Here is a 26,184-nt window from a genome sequence, read left to right as displayed (position 1 = left end):
GGATCGCTTTCACGTCGTTTTCCTTTATTTTAAACATCAAAAATATAAAACTCACAAGCCCCGCAGGCTTGATGTCTCAGACTGAGCAGAAAAAAAAGGAGAAAAAAGAAGAGATCTCACAGTGAAATATATCACAGAGTCAGTTCATGGATAATATATCATCTGCTAATGAACTATACATCCAGTGGCGGCTGTTGATGTGGACAATATGGCTCTTTTACCAGGGCAGCACAGTCTCAGGGGCGGCACAAGGAGAAAACGTTATACCAGAAGCAATCCTGTTCACTCCGACCTTTAGAGTCAGGCAGATCAATCCAAATTAATGATGACGTCAACACTAAGTCAGCATCAGTATCAGATCAGTACTAGTGTGTAAGATTGATATATTAGTTTCAGATTGCTTTATGAAATCCAATTTTTTTTCTCAATTCTGCCTCAAAAAGACTTGTTTTGATTTTGATACACTTTGTTTTAGGAAACAGAACACACAAATTAGTTTTGTTGTGTCGTTTCTGTTGATCTTGTTAATATGTTGCTAATGTGTTTTGTAGACATTTATAAACTTAGCACAAATTCTTTCTAATGTTTTATCAATATACTTCAAAGGAAAAAAAACACCTAAATGTTAGAGGTTTGATGTATTAAACTTGCATAATAAAAATTATTTTGATCATTATTGGTATCGGTAATACTGGCCCCTTATTTATTTGTTATCGGATCAATACCAAAATATGCAGTATCACTCCCCTCTAGTCTGCAATTTGATTTAAATATATCCCAGGGATGTAACAAGATCTCTAAATGTATCAGTCAATTGATTTATCCATCTGCTCCTCCAGTTACCATTCACAAATCCTCGTCCCTGCACATCCATAGGTTCACAAAGAATCTATGGTTTTATACCTTAAACATGTAATTCCTCCACATTTTTCATGTCAATATCCCCCATTTTTTCCAGACTGAATTTCCAGAGTCCTCAGTAACTCCATTATGTACGGTAACAAAATCTGACTGCACTGATTATGCAAATTTTTGGATTTGATTTGCAATTTGAGTTTTGTAAGTAATTTGTACTGCACTTGGTCATCTCCAGTTCAAGAGGAAACATCCTCATCCTGATCAAATCAGGTCCGGGTTGTTCTGCACTGCAAACATTCTTTAAAACAACTTGAAACTGTTGAAATCATAGAAAAGACCTGAGGGCATTTGTGGCAGATAAAGCAGGGTAGGCGACTCGCCCTGGGTGCTGTGCAACCAAGAACCGCCACTGCGTATGTCATGATTAAAGTCTGGAGCAACTCAAGCTGCAGCAGGGTTTGAATATAACTTGTAATGTTTGAATGTAATAACAATGCCTTTTGATTAGTGTGCAAGAAAAACAGAAGTATACCTAAACCCAAAATGAAGAGCTTAGACTAATTCACAATAACTGTCAAAAAAAATAAAAATAAAAAAAATAACAGATGTTGAACTAAGAACATCTAGGTGACCATAATAAAAGTACATGAAGCTGTGCTGAGTGTTCAGGAGGAGTTCTCAAACGGATGCATGTCTCGGTGGGTCGAGATCTTGGGCCATCACTCCACGTCACCGGGCGCACATGCTTCGATTTCCGACACCAGCCGATGTGGGAAGAGTTTGTACTGCAACCATGTAGGCTCTGAAAGATAAAAGAAGGAGAGAAATGTAGCGCCTGGCAACAATATTCAAACACCTTTAAACATTAACCAGTTTTATGTGACGGACCAACACAGCGCAGGGGGAAAAAAAAAATGCATGTTTTAATTACTAGACTGACAGGCCAGACAAGGAGGATACTAAAGCTAATTTCCATCTGCAGTGCATGGCAGGTTGATGCGAACATGAAGTCACACATGTAGATTAATATGAAGGAAAAGCTGACAGAGTATTTCAGTCACAAAAAGAAATGAGAAGGAATTTTTATTTTATTTTATTTATTTATTTTTTTTGCTCGTCCATTTTAGATCTAAGACAATATAATGAGGAAAAAAGCAAAATAAGCTACACAAGCAGTAAAGTTGAAGTGAAACTGGTGTAAAGTCCTGTGGCGACCAGACCTTGTGTAAAAGAGTTTGAAACTTTATACTGTGGAATAAGATCTAATAACTAAGACATGCTTTCTCTTTTAGCATAACCCAGCAGTTTCTGCCATTTCTTCATGATTTTATTTCCACTTTATTCTCAATACTTTGATTTTAACCAGGAAAGACCTTTTTTTTCTATCAACATTTCAACCTTAAAGTGACTCTTTGACTTTTAAACTTTAATCTGTAATTTAAAATAAAAAATAAAACGCCAAAAAACATCCATTCTTTATTTTCTGCTCCAATTGACCCTAACACTCAGTAGTTACCAGCCACTGGTTGATGGATTTGGAGAATAATCCAAGCATGACGTGCCGGTCAGAAGAAAGCTAATTTCCAAGAGAAACTTTTCATGAAAACTCACAGTCTCCCTTAGTCATTGCATGTTTTTTCTCTGTATTTTCCTCTGATGTAGCCCTTATGAAAGTCATATAAACTAAACGAACTCATGTAAGGAACACAGCAAACATGTGGAAGAAGGAGCTCTGGACATAGGAGACCAAAGTAAACATTTATGCAAAAAGTTACGTGTTTGGGTAAAAATGAAAAGTGTACATCATCTTGAATGCATTACCATGGTTAAGCATGGTGGTGGCAGCATCAAGCTGTGGGACTGCTTCTCTTCAATGTGAGCTAAAAACAGAGTCTATAAAAGGCTGCAGAGGCAGAAGTTCACCTTCCAGCAGCAGGATAATTAGGGACTACTTTGGAATAGTTCGAGATGTGTTGGTCTGTCGTTTAAAATAAGAAATAAAATAAAAAAATCTCTGATGTAGTAAAGGTTGCGATGTTGCCGCGTAAATAACTGGAAACGGCCTGTTTGGGTTTACCAAGGTAGCACTCTGGTGTCTGCAGCTTCCCGTCAAAGCAGGCCTGCGCTGCGGTGAAGCTGCACTGCTTCTTGGGGTGTTTGCAGTAGAATGTCACGATTTCCCCGTGGGGAACCATGGCGTCCGTGACATCAAACGGCCAACGCTTCACCCCACCAATCACAACACGGCTCCGCTCAGCAGGGATGACACAGCGAGCTGCGTTACGAAAATATGAAAGCGTCACGAAAACATCTCTCTGCACGTTTATTCTCAGAAATTTCAGGATTCCCCGAACCCAGACGCACTGATCCGCTCCTCACCTCGGCAGTGCGGCGGAGACGCGCTCCAGCTGCCGTTTGACAGACAGGTGATCTTCTGGGGTCCGTCCAGCCGGTAGTTCTTCTTGCATAGATAGTGGATGTCAAAGCCGACCTCATATTCAGTCTTCTGGACTGCGACCACGTAGCCCTGCTGCACTTCCTTTGGAGGTTGGCAGAACAGTTCTACAAGGCAGAGTGGTTTTATCATTGTTAAGAAATTCATATTACAATAGAAAAGATGCTGAATGGGAACAAAAAAACTCATGCAAACTTAAACATATAATCATTTATGATGAGAAAATGTTGGGAAAAATTTAATACAGAACAAACTCAGTTCAAAGGAAGTCGGGCCCCAATGCGTGACAAATATTCAGCTCTGAAGAATTTTGAATGAATATCAATTAAAACAACATTGAAAGTATTTTTGAATTTCAATTGAATTTTGAAATCCAAAAATCCAAATCTAATTAATTTTTTTAAAAACAGCAGGTTTGCTGAAACTGAGGACAAAAACCAAGATATAAAGCTAATCCTGCAACAATAAACAATGAATCAATGATCAGTTAAAATGAGCTCAATAATTTCCATTCTGATGATTAATATTTTTTGAAGGACAATTTTGTTGATTAATATTTTTTGAAGGACAATTTTGTGTACATAAACGTCATAATATGTTTTATGATGTCAGTTGTGTGTGTTGTTTCCATTTTAATAAATGTTTTTGGTTGTTGTGTTTTAATTTGGGTGTTTAAAATATCTTCCACTTCCAGTGTTAAGTGTTCTTTAGTAAATTAAAGTGTATTCATCTTTGAGAGAACGGCATTATTATGCCATTATCAACATAATACTTGGAAATGGTCTAAAAGCAACAGTAATATTGTCTACTGCAATAATTACTGAAACAGAAAAAATATTACTGTGACATGCCCACAAAAAAAAAAAAAAATTAAAATACTTGTTTAAACAGAACAGAGAAAATAAAAACAGCATGTTTTTAATTTTCACTCTGGGTCAAACTCTTTTAAAAGATATTTAAAAACACAGGAATCAAAGATGGTGGTCTAATTTTTAAAGACGACGTGTTGCAAAGTTTGGGAGCCACAACACAAAAATCTCCATCTCCTCTTAGTTTCTGCTAAATTTTTTGGTCTAAAAGCAGCTGGTTGAACCTCAGAGTCATTTAAAAGCCAATGTTAGCACATTAAAATAAACTATTTGACGCAAAGGGAGTCAGTGAGATGTACTCATGTTGGTGTGTACCAGCAGCATTGTGAACAAGCTGAAAGAGATACTTGACTGACGCCCTCATAAACTAAAAGCCCGTATTATTCTCTCAGTCAAGCCTCAACAAACCTGGCTTAGATTTTGCTGTTTGCCTGAACTAGAAGACTTTTTTTTTTTTTTGTAAACTGAGCTGCTGTTTTTTTTATTAAATTTAACATCGGAGTGCATAATGACTCACAAATTTGTAACAGAGTGTTTGATGAATGACTCAAGGCAACCAAAATTAATAAGGGTGTTGCATGAGGTTCTGTTAGGAATGAATAAAATAACCTTTGCTTACTTGATATCTTCAAGGCAATTTCATGGAGGTTGGATGGTGCATAGAAATAGGTGCTGGAGGTATGTAAATATGGCCCTCATCTGTGAATTAGTGGAAGGAAATGCCATGTTTAAAAAAAAAAAAAAAGAAAACATGGCATTGTCATTGTAAATTTTGTATATTCTGTATGTAAAAAAAAAATGCTGAATTTTTAAGAATGTTTTCTGAGAAGGAAATAAGGAATGGCTTGAACAATAAGTAGTTTTGTGCTTTCACAGCGAATAATGACACTGCATTTTTGCATTTATGGACATCTTTACTGGACTGACAAGCTGTCTGTTAACAAGTTAATTTAATAGTGAAACTAATTTGTTGTTCTGCAGAGTCTCTGCAGAGCTGCGCAGTGTTGCAGTTCGTAGCACCGTTGCCTTGCAGGAAGAGGATCCAGTTTGTCTTTCAGCATGGAGTTGCACGGATGTTTTGTCCCCCATCCTGCCGGTCAGTACAGAAAGTTTGAGTTTTGACCACTAGAGGGCAGGAGAGGACTTTGAAACGAAGCTTGGCACTTGAAGCGTTTGTGTGTAATTGTTCAGCTATTTTATTTAGGACCATTTCTGGTATATTTACTAACTTTATTAAAACTTATGAGCCTTTTGGGGACCACAGTCCCGTCTTAATTCGATGGACCCCCTTGTTTAAGGTCAGAGGTTAAGTTTAGAGGTATGGGTCCACTTTCACAATGTTTACCTGCAAACTGAGGCCATTTGTGACTTTTTTTTTTTTTTTTTACATTTCTACTCTGCTCTACAGGTTAGATTTAGAGGTACGGTGTGAATTAAGTTTGGGTTAATGTTGCTTTTATGGAAAATGTCTTGGTTATAAGTGGAGCTACTAAAATGAATGGAAGTCAATCCAAACTAGTCCTCAGTTTGCATAGAAGAACGAGGATGGGTGTGTGAGTGTGTCTTTTTTTTTTTTTTTTTACACCACACTGATAGTGTAAAAAAATGCAGTTTCCAAACTAACACCTATTTTCAGTCTCTCACTCACTCACACATGATTCACTAACCTTCAGAAGTGTGTAAAGTCCTGCTGAGAGCGAAGTGATGTATCACACACACACTCACACACACACACACACACACACTGTGGTCAGTCTGCACACTTACTTTTACAGACCGGGTGAGGATGCATCCAGGTCTGGTTGTCCTGACAGAAATTTTCCCCGCTCCCGACTACATCCGCCCTGCAGGGTGGGAAAAGGGGAAAAGTGAAGGAAGCAGATGGCAGGATGACACATGCAGCAGTGCCAACTGAGGAGCTTCATGCAGCACAAAAATGATATTTAAAAAACAGTGTGAATGCATCCTTTGCTTGTGCGTCTTGTCTAAAGTGTGTATGTGTGTGTGAGCATGAGTGCAGGAGCTCTGGCTGACACATCCACTCTGGCTCATCCTTTCCTGTGAGATGACTCAGTGTGTAAAAGGGAAGTCGATACAAGATTTGACTGTAATGACCTAGTTAGCTCAATGGAGGCATGATCAGCTGGGAGATCAAAATGAATTCCCTGCCATTCATCGCTCATCACACCAGCCTTTCCCCCTCCCCTCCCTCTCTTTTCTTTCCTTCACACTCCATCTATCACTTCCTCCGCTCCTTTCTGTGTAACTCAGAGCCGCACTCGCTCACTCGCTCACCCAGACAGGCAGCTGTAGCGGATTGAAGTCCCCACAGAGGCGTCGCCGTGGATGCTGAAGGTGTTGATCACCTCCTCTGGCAAAGGGCAGGTCGGCGCAGGAGTGTGTCCAGGTGACTGAGCCTCTGTGGTTCAAGGGAAAAGCAGGAGGTGTCAAAGAAGGTGAAGGAGTGATAGGAGATAATTGCAGTTACATCATTTGTGATCAAATCTGAGCAAATTTATAGGACATTATTCACTTCGTTCATGTGCAACGAACCAGGCTCACCGCTGGTCTTCAAATAATGAATTCTACAGCTGAAACGATTAATCGGATTCATCGTGATGAATCGATTATTGAACTAATCGTCAACTAACCTAGTAATTAATTGTTAACTGGAGAATAGAGACTCAAAAGAACAAGTCATTCAGAGCATTAATTAAAGCAAAACTGTACAAAAAATATACATTTTTCATTTAAGATAAACAAAAAAACTTTTTCCTGTTAATATGTTCTCAAAAATCATCAAGTGGCAAAGTGAAGTAATAATGCCATTTTACTGCAATTTAGGCAATGAAATATTTGCATCTTTTAAAGAATTTCTAATATTGTATTTTAAAAAAGGCAGAATGTACATTTTTTTATCCAACCGCTTGTTAAATTGTCAGACTAATCAGTTGAATAATCAGTTACTAAAATAATAGTTAGTTGCAGAAATTTACATGAGAAAATTCTCCTGTAAAGTAGCACAAACAATTTTTTTTTTGTTTTTGTTTTTTTACATGTGGCTCATACGGGCGTTTGCCCAGGATGGCATTAGAAAGGAGGCGTAAGTGCATCTGATCAGCAATCAAAGGAGAGTTGGCACTCCGGTGTGCTGAGTTGGTTGGGCGCTTTGTTCCAGACTCGAGGATTTCCTCCATTTTGAATGGTTTAGGGCAGCAGAGAATTGAAAATCAATCAATCCAAATACTGTCATTCCTGTCTTACTGAAGAGCTTCTGGTATTCTGCAGAGGGAAATGAGCAAAAGCGTCAGCCCATGGATGTGCAATAGTTGTAGAAACACAACCTAACAAACTAAACAGTCGTAATTCTTGTGAAAGATGGACCATCAGAAAGCCTCCCCTATAAGATGTACTGAGGTTTGTGGTTGTCATGTCACAAAATGTGTCTATAACACTTTGCCAAAGCACTGCAGAACCACAAAACCTGCCGGAGTCTTTACCCTGCACACTTTAATTATGTAATTTTATTGGCTGCTGAGTTTTATTGCAACTCTGTTTCTTTTGCTTAAAGAAAACACGTGTATGGACGCATCTCTACAACCCTGTAGTATTACTAAACTGTACAAACCCAACATATCCTGAAACCCGTTTTGTTTAACCCAGACCTTCCTGCGACCCAACAGAGGCGTTTCACCCAACGTCTCATTCTATTTCTGCAGAAATAGCCCGTCTTAGGTAATAAACCAAAGTTCGACGTGCAGGTGAACCACCGCCTCAAACCTCTCCAAGCTTTCAGGTTGTATAACTCCTGGCTCTGATCGTTCCCGCAGCTGAGAGCCTCACGCTTGTGCAAGTAAAAATATCAAGAGTGGTGCTTTGCAGAGAGAGGCTGGAGTGACCCGAGCGGTTTTGAACAGGAGCGCAGCTTTGAAAGGCAGAGACTGCTCTCGCCTGAGGACGATCTCTGCCTCTGCAATGGAGAAACGCTGAGATAAGAATGTAAAGGCACCTATGGGAGAGGGAGGTTTTTCTTTCTTTCTTTTTTTTTTTTTTTTTTGGAGTCAGATGAGAGCCGGATGCCAAGTTCTGTTTTCACATACCGCCCCTCTCCTGCCTCGTACTGCTGCCGCCCCCACTCACAGTCTCTGGCACCAAACTGCAGTGAAACAGGTATATTAGATTCATCTCCTTAAAACTACCAAAAAAAAAACAGCACATTTGAATGAAAATGCATCATTTCTGACTAAAAACGGATCTGGTTATAGGGTTTCACTCGCACGAACGTGCACCTTGGCATATCTAAACTAAACACCCCGAAGCTGCACGCCTGTCCTTGGCTCCTATTGTGGAGAGAGACCTTATCGGAGGCCTCAGATGCAGAAGGATGAGCGCAGAACGAGATGAGAGGAGAGGAGGAGCGGACAGAGAAGAGAAAGGCCTGAAGCAGCATGAGCAAGAGAGCTTTCTGACTCTCCCGTCTGTGATCTGTCGCCCACACACACACACACACACACACACACACACAGAGAGAGACAAACAGTGTGACACATCTGCAGCCCACCCCTCTAACACATCCACATCCAATCTATCCGGAAAAATACCTTCCTGGTAAACACACACGCACACACACACCCCCACACACGCATGCAAGCTGTGCACAAGGCACACACTCTGACAGGGACCCGCTGCCCACCGCCTCACAACAGACACGGATCAACTCTCTCACGCCAACACACACGACGCAAACGCTCTCACACGTTCAGAACCCACCTACCTTCTGCCCGTCTCTCTGCGGCGGAGAGCGAGCCGACGATTTTTATCCTGATTCCACGTCTTCCGAGAGATGAAATGCATATTTTAAGAGAGAACGCAGCTCGGATGAGGACTTTCCTCGGAGAGCACGTTCGGTACAGCTGGAGGTGCGTGACTAATGCGGTCTGTCTCAGACGGTAAAAACTGACAGCAGTGACAGGTTGACCAAAGATAGTCAGGGAAAATTCAAGATAAGTACTGATAAATTACTATTCTGTTTATTCATGAGCAGTTTTAGGTTTGTGCCTCCTGCTATATTTCAAGAAACATGAAAACACATACAAAAAAACTAGTTATCACCCAGTTGTAGATATCCAGATTTATTTTAAATTTTGAAATAAATCATGTTTTATTGTAGCAGCATCATCTCACACTGAGGGGGTAAATGCAAATGCAAATGTAAATGCAACATGAAATTGATCAAAATATTAGATGTTGCAAGTACCAGTAATGTGTATTCAACCTATAGTGGAGATCTGGAGTCTTGCAGCCAATGAGGTCGGTTGTCAAACTCACAACATTTCAATTGAAAGATGCTTCTTCCCATAATCCCTTAAAAGACAAACAAGCCCACAGCCTCACAGAGCCACCACTATGCCTGACAGCTGTCATGATGTTGAAAACCTCAACCTGAGACTAAAACTCAACACAAACACTCACGTTTTAATGACAAAATGCTTGAGTTACTCAGTTTTGTCTCCACACAGAATAAATGGACTCAGATAAAACACGTCAAGTGTGGAACTGTCCTGCTGCAATAAAAGACTAATTTATTTGAAGCCAGAATAATTGCGTTTTATATTTAGAGTAAACTAGTTATAAGTAAACAAAAATTAAAGATCTATAAAATTGAATCCGTTTGAAGTCGCTGTGTGCGACCGTTCACTTCACTGTTAATTTAATTTGATGCAATTTCTGCGCAATTCACGTGTTTCGAGGCACTAATGGTTCACAAACGAGTTGAGTTGAACACAAAATGCTGCTGTTAAACTAACAGGTTGTCGGAAGTCAGATTTATTTTACTTTGATTCTGTAGTCGTCGCATTGTGTTGATTGATTCTATTATTCTCAACATGTTCAAGCAACAAAGCAACAATGTTTTATATTTTGTCCACCACACAGCAGCTCACAACCCCCAGGATATTTTCTCACCTGTCCAGTTTGTGAAAAGCCGGTTTGACAGAAAATATTTTGACATTCTGTTGGACTCTTATATTTTCTGAATTTGGGTCCATTTGCTACTGCAGCTCATCAGATGGAAAAAAAGAAAAAAAAAAGAAAAAAAGCGACAATCCACAAATATCTAGAACCGCAAGAGTATATTTTTGTGTCTGTTGTGTAACATCCCACCCGTAAACCGTAAGAGCAATTCGCACATATTAGCAACTCCCTCTGTAAAACATTTTGACATTTCTCGATCAATTTGTACTTGTGAAGCAGGTTTTTAGCACAATTGCTTGTCATTTTGTGGACGATGCTAAATTTGTGACTTCTTTCGTGTTTACTCGCAGATTTTTGCACATTTGTTCCTTTGTGTGGCTGCAGAAACAAACGCCTTGAATTCACATGCACAAAAAGGACAAACTCAGGAAATATACCATAGCAAAAGTGTGCAATGTTTTTTTTGTTTTGCATTTACATTGCTCTGCATTTACAGAGCAATGTTGATTTAAGGCAGTCAAAGTGTTGAATTGGTCAGAAGAGGGGAAAAGTGATTTGTTGCACTGTTAAGATTTTTAAAAAATGGTTTTGAATGTCGCAAAAAGTAAGATTTATTCTCCCTTCCAGAGTGGTCTGCCTGAAATGTGTGCTTAAAATTATGTTGTCCCTTTTTAAAAGTGCATAACCAAACCTAATCACTATTAAAAGGATCTAACAGATGCTTCAGATACCAAAGTGAAAATAATAATAATAATAATAATAATAACTCCTCATATGAAGATTTGTCTCTATTGTCCAACTAGGATCGCTCAGGAATCTCTGTTTAATCAGTGAAGAATTATCAGCTATTTCAAATATTTCGACTTTAGCTGACATATTTCTTTAAACAAATCGGCTCGACACACATTAATCCCCTCAAGTTCGCTGTTATGTAAAATATCTTTAAGAAGTAAAATACATAAATGTCTAGATCTGTAAATAAATATCTCCTGTGTTTTAGGTTGAAAGGAGAATTGCATCCCTTCATGATCACAGACCAAAGATGTTGTGTGTTACTGGTTGGTGTATTTCTAATCACATGAATTGTATTTAAAATGACGCTTTGAGGCCTGTGTTTACAGTGTTCAGGCAGGAAGTGAACAGAGAGAAAATGTGCTTTAGTATTTTAGTATCATGAATTGAACCACAGACTTTAGAGATGTCAAGGACTAAAATTGATGAGGTTTTCACTCTACCTTCCTTGAGAAAAAATACAAATAGTTTGATTTTCTGCCATTTTGTCCCTTTAGTCTGAGGGAAGAATGATTTCAGAACAAAGCTGTAAATTAAAAAGAGTTAAATGCTTAACTAAAAAGTGTTGGTATTGACTGAAACCGAATAAGATTCATTCAGAAAATGCTTTTTTTTAATTTTTATTAAGTCTGTTTTCATTGAGGCGACTGACAGCCTGATAAAGACTGGGCCGCTTTAACAGTTCAGCAGCAAAATCTTGGGTCTCTGAACGCTCTGGTTGACATGGTGACGGGGAGAATAGGTCACAGTTGTGCAACACGTTTAAGTCGACACATTCACAGAGGGGCTTCAGTCATGTTTATCTGCCTCTCTCTTTTTCTCCCCATCTGGTGCAAACACACAAACTCCAACGCTCATTCCTTGGCCATAAAAAAAACAAAAAAAAAAACAGCCACACACTCGTATTTTAAAGTGTCAGAAATAAAGAAGACAAACAAAACCTTTTCTGTAAATTTCTGGACGTATATAAAAAAAGAACCATAAACCCACCTGTGCAGATGGGCTCATCCCCACTCCACTGTCGGTCACCCTGACACCGACGAACCGTGACATCCGAGCCGTCGGGCAACGTAAAGCCCGGCTTGCAGCGGACCTCGAGCAGGGCAGAGAAGGATGGAGTGGCAGACACGAGGCGAAACACCGAGTTTTCACTCGCGGGAAGAGGCCAGGGACAAGTACGACCTGCGGTGGGGGGAGAGGGAGAAGATCCAGGAGGGGAGGAGAGAGGGCAGGAAACAAGAGGGTCGGGAACAAAACAATTCTTAGGAAGTGTTGGATGGCAACCAAAGAAAACAGTTACAGCTGAATCACTTTAAAAGAGCACTAATGAGGTTGTATAACTAAATTGCATGCAATTACAATGCCCTGCTTTATGACACACATACATAATAAAAGCTTGTGTTCTGCTTTCTGAGGGGTTGGGGTTGTTGGGTTTTATTTTATTTTCCAGAAAAAAAAACCTAAAACAGATTGTGTGTTGGCTCAGATAAACGGAGGCAGATTTTATTATGTGCGATTGGGCTCACAACCCAAGGCGCTATTTAGTCTGGGGCGTCAACAGAAAAGCTCATGAGGTTTTCGGTATCAGATTGGAAGCACAATATATATTTTTTTAAATAAAAAATGTTTTTGATTAGTTATGATTAAAAAGGGGGAAGACGAGGTTGGAAACACGTGAAAACTACAAAACACAGAGTGGACAGACTTGGAACGAAAATACCTTAGAACAGAACTTTGATTAAATATTATTTTCATGAGAGAACAAAACAACAAAAAAACTTCTTGTTTTTTAAATATTGCAACAATAACAAAAAAAATCTATCTTCTCTGATTCTATCAAGTTAATATTGCCTTAAAAATAAAACAGTCGGGTGTGTGGAAGTAAATGTGTCTGTCCAGTTAAGACTTTTTGGAGAAAAATGTGGGGCTGTAAGCTCACAATATTGGTAATTACTTAAAACAAACACATAACCTGACAGTGAGAAGATTTTTCTCCTTTTTTTTTCAGAACTTTGTTTATTTTTTTATTTCGGGGGGCTGCAGCAGAAAGAGCCTGCCCAGGTCTCCTCTCAAGCAAGAGCCGCCCCTGCAGATGCAGATGCAGATGCGCATAAAGCCTTTCACAGTGAATCATAATGAATCCAGTTACCTGGAGCCACACAGCTCAGACCACACTCGCCGTCGCACAGGCACTGGCGCTTGCTGCCGCATTCTGCGTCAGATTTGCAGGTCCGAGGACAGGCTCTCGTTTTCCTCTCTCCTCCCTGAAGTCTCTCCACACACGACCCTGTTGTGACACCAACACTCATCACACACCACCGCACTAATCATACGATTGTTCACATCTTGAGAGACTCTGTGTGCCAGTTCTGCTTTTGTCTTCTTTTTGGAGAGGGGGGAAACATTTGCGTGGGTGGCTGAGTAAACGAGTATTTCCATGGTGGGTTTTGTTTAATCCCTTCTGTTCAGCTTTCAGTCTTCCTTCTTATCTAATAATGTTTCATCTGAAAATCTTATAACTGCACTTAATTTGAACAATCTATTCCTTAAAATGGTGTTCATATTTATTGAACTTTTCCCACATTTTCACAAAGTACAACCGCAAATTTCTATTTCGTTAATATGGCTTTTAGGTGAAAAAAAAAATAAAAACAGAAAAAGTCAGAGCAAGCATCAGAAGTTAGCTAATTAGTTAATAGAGCCAACCTGTGTGTAATTTAATCTCAATATAAATGCAGCTGCAATGAAAGCCTGAGAGATGAACAAACAGCATCTCACAGATCACAGTTTTAATCCGTCAAAGTAGAAACAGTTTGGCACAACTGCAAACCTACAAAAAAAAAAAAAAAGACTGTGCAAAGACAGCATTTGTCAGAAAAGCAGCCAAAAGGCCCAAAGTAACCACAGAGGAGCTACAGGAGCCCTGGAGATCTGTAGACACAACAATTATTAGTTGTGCCCTCAAAAATAATCAGTTTCTTACAGAAGAAGACAAAGCCAAAAGAAGGCATTACTAAAGGCAAGAGGTTTGGTATTGTGAATATGTTTTTGGCAGCAGCATCATGCTGTGGAGATGCTTTTCTTCAGCAGAGGTAAAGAAGCTTCTCAGAGTTTAGTGGAAGATGGATTGAGCTAAAAACAAAGGAACCAAACGTACAGACAACATATAACAGCATGCAAACACAGAGAGCTACAATGAAAAGGTTTAGATCTCATCGTGCGCTAGAGCGGCCCAGTCAAAGTCCAGATCTAAATCCAACTGAACATCAGTGGCTAGGCTTGAAAGTTCATGTGCAGAGTTACTATGTCTGATGTACGAGTCGCAGACACACAGCAGCGACTCGGCTGGATGCAAATGCACACCGTGCTTTTGAGATTTTATTTGTAGAAAACATTAAAAGTCATGAATCATTTTCCTCCTAATTTACAATTACAGACCACAATGTGTCACACAAAATCCCAATAAAGTAGAGTCAAAGTGGCAACATGTGGAATAAATCAATGAGCAAAAATACTCTTGCAAAAGCGCTGCATGTGCAGCAACAACCACCTTCTTCCACTGACAGCTGCGCATGTTAAGCATCAGTTTCGTACAACTTTAAAAATGTTACATAGCAAGAAGAAAGTGTCATGGCAGGACCCAAACTTTTCAAAAATACTCCTAGAAAGTGAGGCAAAAACACACACACACACACAGCTGCATTTATGCACAAATATTAACACAGAAAAAAATATGTAGATATTATTTGTAGTCTATAATATGTGATATTGGGTCTTATACATAGAAGACTGTTTTAAAAATCTGCAATCGCCTGATCAAAATGCTAGTTTTAGAAAGTTTTGCAGAAGAGTGTTTAGTGCAAACTCCAGGAGTTTGGTGCTTAAATTAAAATGTAATGTGGTTTATCGACACAATAAGATGTGCCGATATATGTTTTTATTAAACCTCATTTAGTGAAATTTATTTCCAGCTGTGATTTTCCTCTGAAGAGGAGCCCTACCTGAAGCCTGAGGGGAAGCCGTTCCAGTCAGAGCCCAGAGGAAGAGCAGCAGCAGTGCAGAGTCCATCATTAGAGCCAGACCTCAGGATGATATGAGTGAGGGACAAACACACATGCAGCTTTTTTAAAGAAGTAGGTGGAGGGTGGGGAGGGGGGGGGGTGACGGACACAAAGGGTGGGACAATGCAGGGAGTGGGTGGGGGGTGGTTTCAGAGAACCCAGGAGCTCACATCTGTTTTGTGTTGAAGACGAAGAGAAATGAGGAAAATTCCACTCTGAGGGACCTTTCACCCATTTCTGTTAAGACAGCACAGACTGACAAGCTTATGAATAGACATGTAAACAAGTTTTTATTTTTGACAACACAGCTGTGGTATAGCTGACACTTTCAGCTACATTCAGCAGGTTAGCCGCTTTGGGAGAATGTATATACCTTGGAGTAAAAAAGTATTTGGTGAAAAGTATCCTCAAGTACTGAGCAGCAATTGATCACAACATCTGATTTAATATTTTAAAATGATGTCATCAGATAGAAAAAAAATATAAAGATATGTTCAAATTCTGGTATCATAAAGAACAAAAGTTTTTTTAAAATAACAAAATATCAAATTCAATTAGAATTTCTTTTTTCAAATCCCTTTTTGGTAACACTTTATTTGAAGGGGTGTGCTTAAGACTCACATTACATGACATAAACATGACATAACACCTGTCATGAAGATGAGAGTCTTCATGACCGTCTATCACTGTGGTCATGAAGTGTCTTTCAGTAAATACTGACACTTTTAATACATATTTGCATTAAAGGTTGCATTAAAAGTGCATTATCTAACATTATTTGATAAATAATTACACTTTTATGCAAAGTTGCGACAAAACTTACATTAAAAACCAAGTAAAAGAGTCAACTTTGCATTAGAGGCGTCATTATTTACCAGACTTCATTACAAGTCGTAAACATTCATGAAGACTCCCTCATGTTCATGATAGGTGTTATGTCAGGTTTATAACAGCGTCATGTCAGTCTTATGCACGCACCTTCAAATAAAGTGCTACCCAATTTTTCTTTTTTAATAGAACATTTAAAACTAATACTTACAGACTTGAATTTACTATATGTTAGAAGATGCTAAAGTACTTCCGGTGAATGTAACAAAGATTGTATCCAAACAAGAGGTCTCACTTGAACATAAAGTGTAGACATGTAACTTTTTACTCAAGTAAGAATAACGATACTTCATAATAACATTACTCAGGTGAAAACAAAAAGTATGGTGATGTAGAACTCCTCCTAAAAGTCGTTTTGTTTGTTTGTTTGTTTTATTATTATTGTTCTTATTTTTAACGTTACTCAAATAAATGCAACTGGTTACTACTCACCTCTGGCCCACAAGTCATAGGGGAACTTGCAGAAGAATATGTATCATTCAAATGAGACTGAACTATAACTTTTTGGGCAACATGAATGGAAAAAATTAACATACCATAAAACACTGAATTCATCCTCCCACAGGGATACATGGTGGTGGCAGCATTATGCTTGCAAGTTAGTAATTGGCTAATATTGATTTTAAAAGTACTGCCTTTACCTGCAGATTATTTAACTTATAAAAATGTTACTTAAGTGAAAAAAATCTACCAGTGGAACTAGTACTTTTTTAAATAAACATAAATATATTATTGATTTAATTTTGCTGAGATGTTATTTATAAGTTAGTTTTGTTTTATTTCTAATATACTAAGATTTTGCCTTGGAAACAAGCCCAAGATACTTCATAAGATTTTGTGTTTTTGCAGTGTACTTGAGTTTAAGCTATTTTGCAAAGACAAACAGGGAAATATTTCACTCTCTATGTGCAGAGCGACGTCCCCAAAAAGACTTGCAGCTGTAACTGCAAAGAAAGCTGATTTATACAAACCAGTAGATGTTTTCCTTCCACTTCACAGACATGTGCTCCTTGGTGCTGGTCTATCACACAAAATCCCACTAAGATGCATTCAGTTTGGCTGTTTTAAGTGTCAAAATATGAAAAGGTTCAAGGGAGATTAATACTTTTGCAAGGCCATATTTAACACCATCTCTAACGATGATGTTAAATATTTCCCAAATATCCAAAGGGACAAGCACAGAGTTTGTGAGACAGCTGACAGGCTTAGGAATGCGTGCAATGTGAACAAACAAGAAGAAGATCAGAACAGCCCTGGAGCATCCCAAGACAAATCACAGTCTGGCTATCACTCCGAACTTTGACCGACTCTTTTCCCACCCCTCTAGAAACACAACTTTATTTCCAGATGGAGCTAGCTAATGTGAAACACAAACTTGTGAAGAAACAGTCAAAACAGAGCAGGAGTGGATGAGAACAATCTTTTATTGGTGTTTTTTTGTTGTTTTTTGTTGTTGTTGTTTTTTTTTTCTTTTTGCTTTGTTTTGTTTGGGAAGTTGCAACTACATCCAAAACCAGCCAGCTCAGACTGGCTGGGGAGAGGGAGGAGGGGTTGGGCACCATGAACACTATTTATGCAGCAGTCACTACAAGGTTCACCAACCACATCTGTGAGGATATTGGAAACCGGATCTCGTTGGGTAGAGCAAACGATCACTGACTGAGATGATGATACAGGCTGTACGGAACCGCCGAGGAGCATTGCAGTCGTGTGCACAGTCCTTACGCAGCTCGAAAACAGAAGACGAAGGTAAAATAAGTCTGCATGAACGTCACGTTCAGGCCCATGAGTCGAGTTTGTGAAACCCACTGGGGCGGAGGAAACAGTGGTGGTGTTGGTGGAGTCCGGAGCAGAAGTGAACGTCCGAGGGCGAGTATTTCCGAGGAACACTCAAAAAGATGTTTCTAGATGCAACAGATCATGTCTCTCCAAAGAAAGAAAAACATTCAGTAATATAGAATAATAACAATAAGAGGGTAATCATCATAATTATAACAATAACAATAGCTGTAATGGTAACTACCATCATGGTCATTAAAGGGATTAAAATCACACACTTTCGCTAGTCATCCCTCCCCCAGGAACATAATAACACTGTGTACCATGCCCTTGTGTAGGTGTTGTTAGATACAGTAGAAAGCAGACAGGTGGCTATTGGGAAAAAGCACTAAATAGCAACGAGCTCTGTGGATCCACACGGGGAATCTTGGCTTTTGTTTGTCCCAGAAATCTGGGAAAATGTTACACTATTCCAGTCAATGGGGGGAGGGGGGCACTCAAAATGTTTCTCCTTCTAAAGTGTGATTATTTAATACAGTGAAGTATCGGTTTGCGCCTAACTGGTGGGGGGCTGGTTTTAGAGTATGTTACAACACTGTATGGGAAGAGTTTAACCGTGGGAGCAAGCAGAAATAGAAGCATGGATATATGGATTCAAAGAGGATGCAGAGGAGCAGGACTATCCAGGGCTCCATAACATCACAAAGCACTGCGCTGAGAGAGAGAAATAAAAAAAATAAAATAAAAAAAAACAGATCCAGATATAAACGGATTTCAGAAATATGCACCAGTCGACAGGGTGAAATTGTCTATTAAAAAGATAAAAAGAAAAAAAAAAAACACAAGACCTGGTCAAGACAAGTGCTGAATACACCTCGTGTCTCTCATTCTGTCTCTACTGAGCATGCTCAGTGACCTTTACGTGACAGGAAAAAAAAAAAGAAAAAAGGAAGTGCTCGAGAAAAAAATCCACAAAATGCTCAACAATACGATTTTTAAGATAATTTTTGCTCTCTATATTACAAATTATTACATACGTCCTCAACCGTGCTGCTGCATCGTGACTAAAGCATCAATGGCTGACAACTCCAGACTCATCTAAAAGAAAATGATGTTCACCATGGCTTCTCTGCATCTCTGTGTCCAAAACATGTAGAAAATATACAAAATTATTCTCTGCATTTGCTCTCCCTCTAAATTTTTCTTAAGTATTATAAAAATATACAATTCTCCAATAACAAAACCCTTAAAAGTCACATCTTTTTTTTAATCAGTTAAATTACTCTCTCTCTCCATCAATCACTTTTAATAGCTCAACAAAACAAGACACCTGAGCTTCAGTACACAACCCTTTTCCTTGACTTATACATTCATCGTTTTAATCGTCAGTGTCCTTCTCTTTATGATTTTCAACTCATTGAGTCTGTCAAACCATCCCGGTAATTTGGAGTCTCAAGTTTCATTTGTCTCCTCTTCCTGATTTTTCCTCCATCACTGGTCGCCAAGACGGTTCTCGTATTTACTAAGGATGTTGCGGCAGCGGCCCAGTTCTTTCCGCATCTCGGCCACTTCCTGTCGGAGGGCGGCGTTCTCTCGTTCCAGGTAGGCGGCCCGCACCGAAATCTGGTTCTCCTTCAGGCGGCGAGCGTCCCGGGAACGCTTTGCCGCCTCATTGTTTTTGTACCTCCTGGTCCAATACTTCTCGTCCTAGGGGAACAAACACAGGAAGGACATTTGGTGGTTTTAGCATGTGAGTGAGCTTTCACCAACAAACACAAATGAAAACTTGAAGACAAGGATCTACAGTTTTCCCCCTTACAAAGTTCTTCTGTTTTTTTGCTTGTTCTGACAAACATATTTCTTTAATTAATTAGTGAAACTTGTGTAAAAATAATTTCCCCTCGTGGTAAAATCATGAATTAACATGATTTCGAACCAAAAGCATTTTTTGGTTCGATTTCACTTACCCTGATAAAATAGGAATCAATTAAGATATCTCAAAAAGCAACACATCATGTCCTGATATACTGGATAAGCCTACAAAGCCATTTCTAGGGAGTTAGGACTCCACTGAACCACAATGACAGTCACTATCCACAACATAAACATGCACCAGGAGTGGCTGGCCAATCAGAATAACTTCAAGGTGGAGCCAATGGCTCATCCAGAAGGTCACCAAAGAACCGTAACATTGAAAGCTCTCAGTTCAGCTCAGTGTTAATCATTTGTAGATGTTTCCTTGTTGCCATGTGCCTAATTTAAATCAATGAGTTATTATCAGGTTTCTGCAAAAGTTGACTCAATGGTTAAAAAAAACGAATGCAATCATATAAATTGTATCTAAAACATGCAGGATTGTGGGACCAGTGGACCAGAGCTGATGACCACTGTGACGTAGTGAAACTATATACTCAACCAAACGTCTTTCCTTTTACCGATTTTGGCCAATTTCAAATTTTCTGTAAGAATTATAATACAATAAGGTACAGCAAAATCTTTCAAAATACTCTCCATGCATTAAGCGTTAATGATTATTTATAGTAGAGACGTCACACTGTGTGTCAGAACAGTTTCTGAATAACAGGATTTAACCGTTTTTGACAAATGACTGCAGACTTTACATTCTACATTTGGAATCTGCTGAAGGTCTTGCTCTCTCTCGCTGTCTCGCAGCCAGAATTAACCTCAGAAACACAGTAGAAAATACAACTTCCTACATCTCTGTGCTTACACCTTCTTAACACTAAAGATAGCCAACAAAATAACTAATATAAGTAACAAAATAGCTAACAGTCTATGGTAAATGTAGTAAAAACTTTCACATTAAGGAGTCTTGTTGGAACCTACGTGTTTACTAATCGGAAAAAGATTTTGGGGTTTCTGGAAATCGAGTGATTCTTGGTGCTACGCTAATTTACCTTTTATCCATAAAATAACATGTATTCTTAAAGCTAAAACATGTACAGAACAGATTATCAGCTAAACAAACTTTTGCAGTTTTCTGTAAAGGCAACATTTCTGAACTTCATACTTATTTGTTAAATATGAGCAGAGATCTCTGTGTGCCTTTTTCTGAATAATCTGTTATGAAGGTCAGTTATTTCTGCACTGTGTTACTCATTTGTATCACAGGTTAGTTTGTGATTCATTTAAAAGTGAATCACGGCTAAAAGTGTTATTTCCTCATTTGTCTATTGAGCAGAGGGCGTCTGTCCAGTGAAAATCCAATGTGCAGATTTTGGTCTCTTGAAATGTCATGGATAACACCAGAAAGCTCATTTTCATGTGCATTTAACAAACAATCAGCAAAATCCTGCAGAAGTTGATTGAAATTTGTTCTCCTTTTTCATTTTGCCTCTAACCTAACATCCAATAAAGAAACAAAAACAACAGAATCTGAGTTTTCTTTCTGGACTCACCTTCATGTTATCAGGCACCAGGATCTTGCGTGCCTTTTTGATCATAGGCTGTGGTTTCAGCTCTTCCTCGCTGAAGGAATGCCTTCTGGGGTCAAAGTCTTGCTCTCCAGAGGTGCTGGACATGGCCATGTCTGACTGATCCATCTCAAACATTCCAATCGCATCCGGTCCGCTTCCCGTGGGCGTCAGCAAAGGAGGACAGGAGGAGGAAGAGGAGGAAGAAGGTGATTCGCAGGAATCGTTCATACTCGTCTGACCACCTGGAAATAAAGGAGAAGATGAATTAAGTTAATTAATGAACAATAATCCTACAGAGGTTAAAGTGAATAAACTGGCCAGAGATTTGAATCTGAGAATCTCTCCCAAATGGTGACAGTGTTGTCATTCTTTTAATTTAGATTTAGATTCAAAGCTACTAGTTCCATGAAAAAAAAAATTAGCAGCATGTTTTTCATTTGGTATGCTAAAGTTTAATTTTGAAATTGGTGAAAACTGGAAATCGGCACAATCTGAGCAAATGTAGTTAAAATAAGTACTCACACTGAGATGATTTTTCTAGTGGTAAACATTTAAAAGATGTGAACATCGTCATGATGGCCACCAGAGGGCAGCAGAGAGCTGCTCTTCTCAGTGCCAGAGACTTGCAAACATTCCTGAGCCTGCAGCTGATTTAGAGGTGAGCTTTTTCCACACAGCCTTCATGAAAAGGTGCGCACGTTTTTCAGAGTACCTGAATTATTTACAAAAACTTCACGAATAAAAAAAACACTATTATATAACATAATATACATCTTACTAACTTTTAGAATAACACGAAATGGGTATAATTTTAGAAATGTTTTTTTGTTTTTGTTTTGGAGATTAAAAACAAACTCGTGTTCATATAACTTAACAACTATACAAACTGCCTACCAAGAGTCGTACTGTGTGTATTTGTTCCGCTGTGTAAACTATAACCACAACAACAAATTAACCTGATCGATCTGAGTCAAATAATCAAATCAGTTATCAAGGCAATAACCGTTATATTGTAATAAAACTTAGGTCAAAAGAAAGATTTACAAATGGAAGTGTTATATAACCACCCCCCTCCCTTCTTAAAATCTCTTTCTTTAGATGGGGCCAATAAAGGGCCATACACTAACCCCAACCAACTTTAGGCCCACAACTGGTTACTTTACCCCAATGAGTGCACAAATATATACACTGATTTAACTATCTCTGTACAAAAATATGTTTTTTTAAGAGTAACCATAACTACCTGTTAACCATGTGAAACCACATATCTATTGTACACTGTGCCAGTACAATATGCTGGTGATATGAGGGCATAGTTTTATACAAGGTGCGTACTGTTTACTTCTAATCTCGGTGTTCAAAAATGCCAACGCCTTAATCACAGTAAAACAATGGCCATATTGCCCAATCGGCAGGATTACCATCACTTTACAGCAGGAGAGCTAGACTGCTTGTGCCATGCTTCAGCAGCCCAACATCAGGAACCAGTTAGCCCAACCACCTGGTAGAAGGTTTTCTTGAACTGCGTGCCCTTTGTTCTGGGTGGCTCTGATGCTGGATGATGTGCAAACTAGTTTTGGTGCGCTCTGTTACTCACATGTTCTGATAGTCAATATCTGGATTTTTTTATCTAGAGGAGATGTGATGGATAAAAAAAACTCTATAGAACTTGTACAACAGCATTCTAACAATGACAGAAGCCTCTTTTTTTAACTTATAAAGCAATTAAAAGCTAGTCAGTTTGATGATCTTCCACACAATCCCTGCAGTCTTCTCTAATAACACTTTACACTTGTAAATAATCGTGGTAATGCAAAAACAGTCCAGCAGCACAGGGAAGGAAACTCTTCCTGTTGCTCTGTTCCTCCCCCTCCTCTCTGCGGGGCTCCTCCTCCGTCTCGGCCTGGCCCTGCCTCTAGTTCCCTCACTGCAATACTCCCATCCTCTTCACGTGTACCGACGCGTGCACATGGCCGTGGCGTGTGAAGCAGGGAGAGATTAAAGACGCACCACTGCAAACACTCTGCACACTGCTCTCACTGTGTCTTTCCCTCACCCGGCAGTGTTTTGACCCTGATGCACATCAATTATTGGCTGAGAGAGGGAGCTTGCTGATCGCACTGTACACTGCTGTACATAGATCACATTCCAAGCTACAGCAAAGCCTCTCGTCACTGCTGTGGAGTTGACTCATCAAAAAAGCCAAAGAGTTTTCTTGAGTACTATCCCTCGGTGGTCTTACAGCTTCCCCCAAAAACTCAACCAACTTTTCACTAGGAACCTAAATCCTGTAGTTTATGTTTAAATTAGATTTTGCCTTTAGGGCCATGTGACTCTATCTCATGCCTTCACTGTGACCCCAGACCACAGAAAAATGCTTTGTCACTGCTATTTGTTTAAACTCAAAGAAGAACCAAATGACAGACACTACATAGCCTTGGCTGCATTTAAGCGACCATTAAATAATCTGAAATCAGTAGCGTGGGACATTTTGTCCTTTTAAGCTTGTAAACTATTAAAAGCTGTGTTGAAGTATCTTCCATCGCTGCTGCAATGGAAGATACTTCCATACCTTCCATAGCAGATGGAAGGTATGGAAGTATCAGATGGGAGATCTGCTATGGAAGATATGGAAGCATCTTCCATATCTTCAGATGGAAGATCTGCTATGGAAGATAGCAGATCATAAATGGTTTGTGAAGACCATTTATGAATGGTCTTCACAAACCATTTGTGTGAAGACAAACCTGAAAAATGGCGTGAAGAAATGGGCGATATGGAGATAAAATTTGATTGTTATATTTTGTGATAACCATTGCAATAAACAAAAAAAATTGCACACTTTTTAAATATTAATGAGGGTCATTTTGGCAATAGTTCTGCTATTGCATAAAAGTACAAAATATTTGTATAATATAAAAACTTCACTTGCGTTCAGTCATGTTTCCAAACATGCTGATATTTATGGATGCTTGCATGGAAATCATGTGGGAATAAAATTGCAAACTCAAACAAATCACAACTTTTATCTTTTTTTTCCAATAACCACCAACTCACCATGTAGACAGTCGCTTCCTGCTCCTTGACTCTGCGGCTGGGCCACCTCCAGGCCAATGAGAGATGGCGAAGACGAGGAAGAGGGCGATGAGGACGAAGATCCAGGCGGCGATGAGGGCGGTAGGCACTGGGAGCTCTGGTTGGGCACGGCCGACTGGGAGCTCTGTGAGGGGATCTGGGCCGAGCTGGAGCTGTTGTTGTTGTGCATGCTGCCCATTCCGTTCTCGGTCAGAAACTCCTCCAAGTCCATGTACTGGAGCTGAAAGAGCCCGCCGTCTGCAGGCAGGGTGCGATCCCACATGAGAGGTCCCAGGAACTGGTTGAAGCCCGAGCCGCCATTTCCTCCAGCACTGCCACCTCCACAGCTGTTACTGCTGTTGTTGCTGACTATCCCATTGCCATTCCTCATGGAGCACACTCCCAAAGAATCCTCGTCTAGGTCCAGCCTGTCTTTGTCTGCCATAGAAGAAAAGCAACAACAAAAAAATGTTTGTTTTAGAGATTTTGATTACAAATGCATGCAAAAGCTACTCAGAATGGCAGGTGGATGCACTTATTCTCCAAATCTCTATTACACAATCATAAACACAAACGCCCAGATGGACCAGATGGTAGTCGAACTGCAGTATAATTTGCTACAAGAACATGAAAACAAGTTCCTGAACAAATCTCACAATGACTGTACTTCTGTCTGGCAAAGAAGGTGCTTGTGTGCATTGTGCAGAGCAGCTTAAGGTGAAACATCTCAACAATTCCATTGTAATCTGGATCCTAACTTTAAACTGCAGCCGGGTTTATAATCCAGGAGAATACTCATGAGGGTCATGGAGAAGTCATCCCAGTCATGTGTGCTGGCACATGAGACTGGGGTGTGAAGCTTTGTGAGTGAATCAACTGCTTCAAGGTGATACTACAACAAAAATGGGTGGAACTGGCATAACACAAAGACAGACAAAGTTCCTCACCTTTTGAGTCACAAGGATTCTTCAGCCGGTGGTCTCCCTTCATGGGTTGCTGCAGGAGGGACTTTAAACCGGCTATGGAGTTAACATGGCCCCCAGTGAGGGAGCCTGCAGGCTGAGTACAACTCCCAAAGTGTGGGCTTGCACCAGCTGGCAGGTCAGGGGTCGGAAGCTGGGAGAGTTGCCTGGACATCCTGGACTGGAGGGAAGGGAGGGGGGGTTGCACCTGAAGTACTGAGGCAATCTGACCAGAGAACCTACCAATAGGACAAGTATACTGGCGGGCTGTTTGTTTGTATGCAGGAGGGGTGAAAGGTGATGGACACACAGAGAGAGAAAACTTGATTTAAGATGAATTCATGATGAATAAAATAGCTTTCATATCACAGTTACACTGTGTAAAATACTCATAAGACATTATTAATGAGGTGAAACTATTTACCTTGCAGTTGTTGCTATAGAGATCCTTATTTCCTTGTATAAAAATTCTCTTCAAAGTACTCCATTGTTATTGGATGTTATTAAACTGTAGAGTAGATCGAGACGTTGCAGTGAGAGGGACAGTCAGGCTGATACCGTCTATAAAAGAGCAATAAAACCGCACAGCGGAGGCAAAACAAAATGTCACAACTCACAACTGCGAAGCGGTATCCCGAATTTCTCGTCCTGGACTCGGAAAAAATAAATAAATCCCAAAACAAAAACCAAACAACAACAACAACAACAACAAAATCCTTCCGCCGTTACAGCAAGAATAACCTCGTAGGAAAAGAGTGCATGTAGAAAAACAAACAAGAAGCAGCAGCGGTCAAAGGAATAGCTGTGTGTTGGTCAGATGACAAGTTGTGTTGCTGCTTGTCCTCTCTGCTGTGGCGCTCTGCTGTCCGTCAGCGGGGGGGAGGAGGAGGAGCAGGCGGAGGAGGAGGAGGAGGAGGGCGGCTCGTTTCTTCTTTCTGTCTCTACTGTTTTTTTTTTCCTCATCCGGTGGATGCAGTCACGGGCGCACGGGCTGGGATCTGCGTTGGGGCCGCGCGACGTCCACGTCCGATCGTC

General features: G+C 39.8%; 2 protein-coding genes across 2 annotated transcripts; both read right to left on the bottom strand.

Moving 5' to 3' along the window:
• Nucleotides 1–3: 3 nt before the first annotated feature.
• Nucleotides 4–15,055, bottom strand: ntd5 (ntl-dependent gene 5). The gene is made up of 8 exons (XM_007550017.2): nucleotides 14,949–15,055; nucleotides 13,097–13,234; nucleotides 11,938–12,129; nucleotides 6,478–6,601; nucleotides 5,950–6,026; nucleotides 3,238–3,420; nucleotides 2,936–3,133; nucleotides 4–1,660 (listed from the first exon to the last, which is right to left on the bottom strand). The coding sequence occupies exons 1-8, from the start codon at nucleotides 15,016–15,018 to the stop codon at nucleotides 1,578–1,580; spliced, it is 1,065 nt and encodes a 354-aa protein (XP_007550079.1). The 5' UTR covers nucleotides 15,019–15,055; the 3' UTR covers nucleotides 4–1,577.
• Nucleotides 15,056–17,349: 2,294 nt separating this feature from the next.
• dbpb (D site albumin promoter binding protein b) lies at nucleotides 17,350–26,176 on the bottom strand. The gene is made up of 6 exons (XM_007550016.2): nucleotides 25,767–26,176; nucleotides 25,574–25,657; nucleotides 25,135–25,416; nucleotides 24,170–24,625; nucleotides 21,095–21,354; nucleotides 17,350–19,382 (listed from the first exon to the last, which is right to left on the bottom strand). The coding sequence occupies exons 3-6, from the start codon at nucleotides 25,322–25,324 to the stop codon at nucleotides 19,167–19,169; spliced, it is 1,122 nt and encodes a 373-aa protein (XP_007550078.1). The 5' UTR covers nucleotides 25,325–25,416; nucleotides 25,574–25,657; nucleotides 25,767–26,176; the 3' UTR covers nucleotides 17,350–19,166.
• Between the last annotated feature and the right edge of the window lie 8 nt (nucleotides 26,177–26,184).

This window comes from Poecilia formosa, unplaced genomic scaffold (genome assembly GCF_000485575.1).
Source record: "Poecilia formosa unplaced genomic scaffold, Poecilia_formosa-5.1.2 Scaffold34, whole genome shotgun sequence".
Classification (NCBI taxonomy): domain Eukaryota; kingdom Metazoa; phylum Chordata; class Actinopteri; order Cyprinodontiformes; family Poeciliidae; genus Poecilia; species Poecilia formosa.
The sequence above is the reverse complement of the archived record's forward strand: the minus strand, read 5'-3'. Positions and strand labels throughout refer to the sequence as shown.

Excerpts from the sequence above, each read along its gene's own strand:
- ntd5 (XM_007550017.2), bottom strand. The coding sequence starts at position 15,018 with ATGATGGACTCTGCACTGCTGCTGCTCTTCCTCTGGGCTCTGACTGGA. Across the intron at positions 13,235-14,948 it reads GGCTTCCCCTCAGGCTTCAG|GGTCGTGTGTGGAGAGACTT; the intron begins GTAGGGCTCCTC and ends GTGTCACAACAG. Across the intron at positions 6,027-6,477 it reads CGCTACAGCTGCCTGTCTGG|GGCGGATGTAGTCGGGAGCG; the intron begins GTGAGCGAGTGA and ends CCCACCCTGCAG.
- dbpb (XM_007550016.2), bottom strand. The coding sequence starts at position 25,324 with ATGTCCAGGCAACTCTCCCAGCTTCCGACCCCTGACCTGCCAGCTGGT. Across the intron at positions 21,355-24,169 it reads AGGAAGCGACTGTCTACATG|GTGGTCAGACGAGTATGAAC; the intron begins GTGAGTTGGTGG and ends CTTTATTTCCAG. Across the intron at positions 19,383-21,094 it reads TGGTGCCTGATAACATGAAG|GACGAGAAGTATTGGACCAG; the intron begins GTGAGTCCAGAA and ends TTGTTCCCCTAG.